This window comes from Macadamia integrifolia, unplaced genomic scaffold (assembly GCF_013358625.1).
Source record: "Macadamia integrifolia cultivar HAES 741 unplaced genomic scaffold, SCU_Mint_v3 scaffold635, whole genome shotgun sequence".
NCBI lineage: Eukaryota > Viridiplantae > Streptophyta > Magnoliopsida > Proteales > Proteaceae > Macadamia > Macadamia integrifolia.
The window spans coordinates 67,391-74,525 of record NW_024870503.1 but is presented as its reverse complement, the minus strand read 5'-3'; the positions used below and the strand labels follow the sequence as shown (position 1 = coordinate 74,525).

Below are 7,135 nucleotides of genomic sequence, written 5' to 3'. Positions count from 1 at the left end.
TTTTTTTTTTGGATTTTTTTTTTCTCTCTCTCCTCCGGCAGCCGGTTTCCGGCGGCGCGTGCCGGCGCGTCCGGAGGTTTCCGGTGACGTGCGGCATACCGCCGCGACCGTCTTCTCGTGATCTACAACTTTCGTGAAGAAAGTTTTGCCATACAAGATCTTTAAGTAATGGTAAAATTACGATTTTTATGATTTTCATGATTTTTAATCAAATCAAGTTTTAAGTAATAATCAAAATCCTCATGTACAAAAAAAAATTCAATCGATTCTTGTCCCATGTGGTCTGCTCTGATACCACTTGTTAGAACTCCCTATGGGTTTGAGATTGAAACCCTATGGAGGAAACCACACAGGAAAAACAAGAACACGAATCTAATAAAATTATGGAGGATCGATTTGTACCTTTCACCTAGTATGCTGAAGATGATTGATGTTGGTTACTCCCACTTTCGCTCTATTGGCTTGGCTATGGATCTTCTACAACCCCTTAAACCTCCTTGGTTCTCTCACTTTAGTGGTAAAGTGGGGAAGAATGAATAATGGTTGTAGGGACCCAAAACCTAGTATTTATAATACTGTCCTGCACTCAAAACCCTAAACCACAATGGGTTGAGCCAGCATATCCCTAAGCTTGAGAGTGGACCGAACCGGTTCATGCAATTTGACTCTCACCCATTTAATCAACCCGAATAATTAATTTAGCCCATAAATCCAACAGATAATACAAATCCCAAAAGCCACTTCTTTTGGATTATGTTATACTCAAGTACTATAGTACTGCATTTTGGAAAGTTGAAGCTTAAATGTATGCAGCTCTGTAGAGAACTATTAATGTAGATTGTAGGAATAACAGGGCTCAACACCAGTTCAGAATCGCGGTGGGAGACAGCCTGGTCAGGTCTATCCTTGTTCTTGATTGGTTTGATAGAGCATATCATAAGGGACCCAAGGATAGCTTGCATGGAGATATTAGGATCCAGGCTACTGTTTGTGTGGAGATTATTTTTTCAGATTTTCCTTGGCTACTGACTTGTTGATTTGTAGGAAGATTAACTCCATATTTTGTAGGGTTTAGTGCCTGCTGTATAGTCTTTGGCCATTGGATGGATCTTGCTTTCCAAGAAGACATTGACCACAACTTAAGGAAGGATATTGCTTCAGATTTGGTGGGACCATGACCTGTTGTATGAAGAAGGCCAATTGCTACCTACTATCTTCTTTTATTTTCAAATCAATTTGTGTGTGATCTACTGGAAGTCGGGATACATTCGATTGTGTAATTTCTGCTACTAGAATCATCCATTGAAAACTAATCAATTAGTTCCTGAGTTTTTGTTTTGGTGGAAGGAATTTTTTCTGCAACCTTTAAGGCATCGATCTTTCCATCCTCCAACCTGTTTCTGCCCATCCCTTGAGATCTAATTAACAATCAGATACTGCTACTTGACAGGAGTTTGGAGGTGATTTGAGTTCTGAGTTTATTTATTCATGCAAATCTCCAAATTTAACCCTAGTTCAAGAATGGGTTATTATTCTGTGGTGTGATTGCTGTAATATTGATCTTATTTGGCCATACTTGAGATCCTGCCTAATGGTATATGATTATAAAGGTAATAAAGAAAGTAGTAATATCAGCCTCGGTATTGTATTTGTATTAAAAAAGTACATTACCAAGTACTTAAAAGAATTATCAAAAAGATTTTCAGTTCTCAAAGCCAAATGGCTAGCTGCCCAAATTCTCTTAGAGAAATCACAAGAAAGAGAAAGCTGCCTTGTGGATTCAAGATGATTGTGGCAAAGAAAGATACCACTACTTCGCCACTTTGGTGAACCGCCAGTGCCAACACAATGGTCTCACCAGGAACCAATTCAAATTACAAAGAGGGTCAATATCCATCCATTTGCTCAGTATGTCTTTAGCGAGAATTCCTCCATAAACAAGTCTTCAGTAGAAGAACTTAAATTTATGGTGCATTTAGATTTTCCAAAAGAAATGCCTCTAGTGATGTGCCAATAAGTGCCACGGGCTGGAAAGGTGATGTGCCAGTCCCGTCAAGCCCTCGCCTCGGCCATAAGGGGATGAGCCACTGCCTTGGCCACAGTCCCATCGAGCCCTCACCTCGGCCACAGGGGGTCGAGCCATCGCCTTGTCCCAGTCTCACCAAGCTTTCGCCTCGGCCACAGGGGGACAAGCCACCGCCTTGTCCCAGTCCCGCTGAGCCCTCTCCTCGGCCATTGTCTCATCTCAGCCCTTGACCGATCTAAAGCCAATATACGTCCAGGGGATTCCCCAAGGGAGGAAAGTCACATCGTGCCAGCTAAGAAACCTACTCAGCCAAGACTCTAATAGGATAACCAAGTGGCGTAGTGGACGCCTAGAAGAGCGGGAGGCTACCGCTCTTAGCCTCCAGGGATGCCATGAAAACACCACGATGAGTATCCTGACTTCCTCCAATTCCTAAAAAATGGGAATATTCCCCACTCCAGTAGGAATCTAAAAAAACGTGGAGACTAGGGACATAAAGGAGGCGGACCTTATAAATATCAAGGGTAAGCCTCTGAAAAAGAGGAGAGGGGAGAGGGGAGAGGGGAGAGAGGGGAGAGGGGAGGGGGGAGAGATAAAAAACGATAAAAATGCAAATACTTAATCGTTGAGTGTTATGACTTTACCATCAGAGGGTTATTGCACCAGATAAACCCAGCGCCCTCTGCCAACTGTTCTCTTCGCATGAGTTTGCCAACTTCTTTTAGAATAGTGTATCTGTCAAAGTTTACCGCATCAACTAACATAAACATGAAGATGAGCAAAAGCTTGAACATCCGGTTGAATTAGTATTCAAACTACGATTCAAAATTTTAACTTTAATGATAACAACCCTCTTCTTGGAGATGACACCACCAACTATCACTGTCAATATTAATTAAAAAAAAAAAAGATTTTATTTTTATTAGATAATGATAGAAAAGAAGATATTAGGTTTGTGTTCGATTTTTTGGTAATAATTAGGTTTGTGTTCCAATTATTGTCAATGGTGAGGTCATTGAGTCAGCTTATAGAAAAAAATTAATTTTGTTACTAGTAAGCCACGTATCCATACCTCCTTTTTTAACTTTTTGGTTAAGTTCCTCTAAAAAACACCTTTTTTTTAATTGTGGTTATAGATGTACCCCCTTCTCAGTTGTATCGTTATATTAATGTTTTAAGAGACAATTAATTATAAAAATAATGTGAAGAGATGTGATATAGACTGTTTACTTGGGGTGGGGTGGGGTGGGGTGGGGTGGTAGGTAAGCGGTGCATAAGGGTTCTCACCACTATGGGATATGAAGACCATAATGTATAAAGTCTTACCCCCACTTCATAGGGTGGCTGAGATTCCTAATAAAAACCCGTTATCATTAGGTCACAATGGAACAACTTTACCATTGCGCCGAGTTTGCTAAGAGAATCCTCACACTATAATATAAGTCCAGAGTAATCTAAGCATTCACAGTAGCAAACAAATCACCTTCAAATGTTGTGACAAAACGGAAAGGAATATTTAATACATGAAATGTTGAAATAAGTTGGAACATCAAAAGTAAAAAGATCATGCACATTGACCAAAACTTCGATCTGCAAAACTTTGGGACATCCTTGTTATAATACAGACTCTGCATCTTGTCCATTCAAAAATATTTATAGAAAGAACAAAACCATTCTCAGCTGTAGTCTATTTGCTTGGAAGATAATACAAGACAAGTGGGTTTGAACCATTCAACCCCATATAATATTATACATTAACAATCTAGTATTCATCCAAAAAATATATCAAAATAAGTGAGTCCAATGAATTCCGTGGGATGAAAAGATCTGATGCCTATTACTTTCTTAACATCCACCTGAAAGCGAAACTTTTCTTCATATGACTTTTGGTTCCAACACTGTATGATAATGGACATCAGATCAACTACCTCCACGTCGGGAAAGACGTGCTGAGCGATACATAGCGGCAACATGTAGGAAAAGGATGAGAGCTATAGCAATATCATCCAATTTACCTATAAATCCCGCGATCCCTGGCAAACAGCAACCACCATTTGTTGAATAATCACCAAATTACATTGGCATTATCAAAATGGTTTAACCAATACCTTTTGGGATAATATTAATGGGGCTCAGCATGTAGATGGCGGTCATTAGCATCTGCAGATAAGAAATTCAGAGTACAATGAAATCCAAAATTATATCAATTCAGTCAAACATCATGCAATAAGTAAACGCTTGTTCAATAGAAAAATATTGAGGCTCCATTTTTCGCGCTAAAAACCATGTGAAAGGAAAATATTTATATAAAATTAGTATAAAAAATAAGATCATACGGCAATTCTACTTTTACGTGGTCTTTTATTTGGGAGAAAAATGGAACCTGAAGTCTGGTTTTCAACAAACTAACATTGGGTACAAACGAGTCTATGCAGTGTTGCTCCAAGATTCATAATGGCTCCATTTGGATGCAAGTAAAACAGAAAAGAGAAGTGAAAGGTGATTTAAAAAAGAAAAAGAAAAAGTTTTATATCTTGGTTGTGTAACCTACTTAAAACTCTTACCATATTTGGTTATTATGCTTTTCTGATGTAATCTTTATTTTCCTTTCCGAATAAGGGGATTTGGTAGCAAACTATAGTAAAATTTAATAACCGGATTTGCTAGATTTAGAGTTGGTTACAAAATCATGTTATATAATGATTACCAAACATGATGCTTAATAACTATTATGCTTTTAAGATCAAAACAAGGTTCTACTAAAAAAAAAAAAAAAAAGGAAAAAAAAGATCAAAACAAGGGGACTTTTTTGTTTTGATTTAATTTCACTTCCCTTCCCTTTATTTCCTTGCAACCAGATGAAGCCAATGAGGCTTTCCCCTTTTCCCAAGATGGGTAAATGGTTTGCCTACGGATTGAAAAATTTAACTGAGCTTCACAAACATGATGCCTAATAATTAATTGTTTTGTTCTTTAGCTTAAACACTAGTGTTAATGACTCAGACGAGTTGTATTCTATGTAAGAATTCCTTCTTAAGACTGCCAACTCTATATTCGTTAGTTACCAAATAAGATGTAGCCGATGATATATAGATCATTCGGACAAGCATCAATACAGGAGATCAGTAGGGAACACATTTATCTGACAGTTAATTTAACCTAATATATCCTTTTTTTTTTGGGTGTTATCAGCCAGTTTATGCAATCACCCAAGAAGACTCATTGGAAGGCAATGTGTGGAATCTTAAGGCGTATAAAGGGGCTCTAGGGAAGAGGCTCGTTTATAGTCCACATCAGCATATTGATCTAGGCAGGTTTTCTAAAGCTGATTGGGTTGGTTCTAATGGTGATAGGCAGTAACATTGGTTATTGCACATTTATTGGTGAAAATCCTACCAAGTGGAGAAGCAAGAAGCAAATGATTGTGGCTAGATCCAATGTTGAGGTTGAGTATAGGGCTATGGCTCATAGTTGTCACAGTGCCCAAGTGAACCAAGGCGGTCTAAGGGGGGGGGATTTTAAGTGACACCAACAAGGTGCCTAAGTGCCAGTCCAGGTAAAGTCGTTTGGACCCATCGGTGACGCCTTGATAACTATAGCTCATACTGTAGTTAAGTTGATGTAGTTGAATTCTCTGCTTCAAGAGTTGGGTTTTTCAGTTAATAAATCTATGAAGATGTATTGTGAAAATCAATCCATTTACATTGCAAGAAACCCGATGTTTCATGAAAAGAGAAAACAAATTGAAGTCGACCGTCACTTTGCATGAAATGCAACTATGAGAAAGTTGATTGTCACTCCGTTTTTCTCTTTTCCTGATCAGTTGGGTGATATGTTTACAAAGCCTCTGTTTCGTCCTACGTTCCAAAAAGATTGTTCCAAGTTGGGCATAGGCGATTTATATGCTCCAGCTTGAGGGTGAGTGATAAAGTTTTGTACATACTGCGGGGTATTTTTGTTGTTCCCCTTGTGGTGTTGCTAGCGGTTGGAGTGTTTGGGAGAGATCAGGATAGAGGGAGTCTCTATTGTGTTATGTCTTTATTTTCCTTGTTATTAACTTTCCTTATTCGACTCGGATTGTACTCTGAGTTGTATTTTAAGTAGGAATTCTTCTTAGACTACAAATCTTTATTTGTTAATTTATAAATAAGATGTAGCCCACAATAGATATGGGTCATTCAGAATCTATTGTGGTTCTGAAATCTCTCTCCTCCTCCTCTCATCGTCCCACTTCTCTTTCCCATCTTCAAGCTAGCTCACTGACTGTTTACCAAGTTCTCTCTCATTACGACTAGGATATAAAATTATACCTAAACTGAAGTAGTTAAGATCAGGCTTAGTTGAGCTTACTCATGGTAAATGGTTTGTCACATGGTCACCTACGAACAAGAAACAGTAAACACTTTCCAAAACTTGTCTTAAGACACTCACACCAACACTAATTTCTATACAACCTTATATAATTTTACCAAACACTGATACCTTTAATGGTGCCCTTATTACCTATAAATTAAGGGAAAACTGTCATGCTTTATCAGATTATGCATATTGAAGCACCAACCACAAATGATGTGCTGAGCCTCTCCTATCATCTCAGGAGAGAGGTGCAAAGCAAGGTCGCCTTGTTGAGAGCAGCCTATACTTAACAAATGAAAATCCAGGATCACTAATTTCAAAATTCACTAGCTTCCTCACGTTTATTTTACAATAGATATCAGGAAAATAGGAAAATTTAAATGACATATATCAGAAGTGGCGTATGAAACACACACAAATGGATTGGAGCAGGGGCCCCTCAAGCCCTGTTCCTAAGGATGGCCACTGGTTGGGCTCGGTTCAGGTTTCACCAATGGCAACAAAGGATAAATGTCATGGACAAAACCATGCAGGTCAACACAATAGCATGCGAAGACAGGATGCAAGCAACCAAGACACAATTCAAAATGACCAGAATGCATCGTAAGTGGACAACCAATTGGAGCAGCGTCCAGCTGCTTGGGGACAAAGTTATCGAAACCATTTCCCTTCCTATTCATTCAACTGCTAGACTTGGGCCAACCCGATCTAGTAAAAAGGAAAATTATAGTCTGTGTGTACTTAAGTGTTAAA

General features: G+C 38.7%; 1 protein-coding gene across 1 annotated transcript in view; it reads right to left on the bottom strand.

Annotated features, from left to right (window-relative positions):
• Window positions 1–3,617: 3,617 nt before the first annotated feature.
• LOC122069543 (E3 ubiquitin-protein ligase RNF170-like) overlaps window positions 3,618–7,135 on the bottom strand; it is a 27,344-nt gene continuing 23,826 nt past the window's right edge. Inside the window, exons 4-5 of the mRNA XM_042633593.1 lie at window positions 4,135–4,186; window positions 3,618–4,059 (exon numbers count right to left, since the gene is read on the bottom strand). Of these exons, the coding sequence (XP_042489527.1) occupies window positions 3,947–4,059; window positions 4,135–4,186 (165 nt within the window). The 3' untranslated portion in view covers window positions 3,618–3,946. The remainder of the gene's footprint in view (window positions 4,060–4,134; window positions 4,187–7,135) is intronic.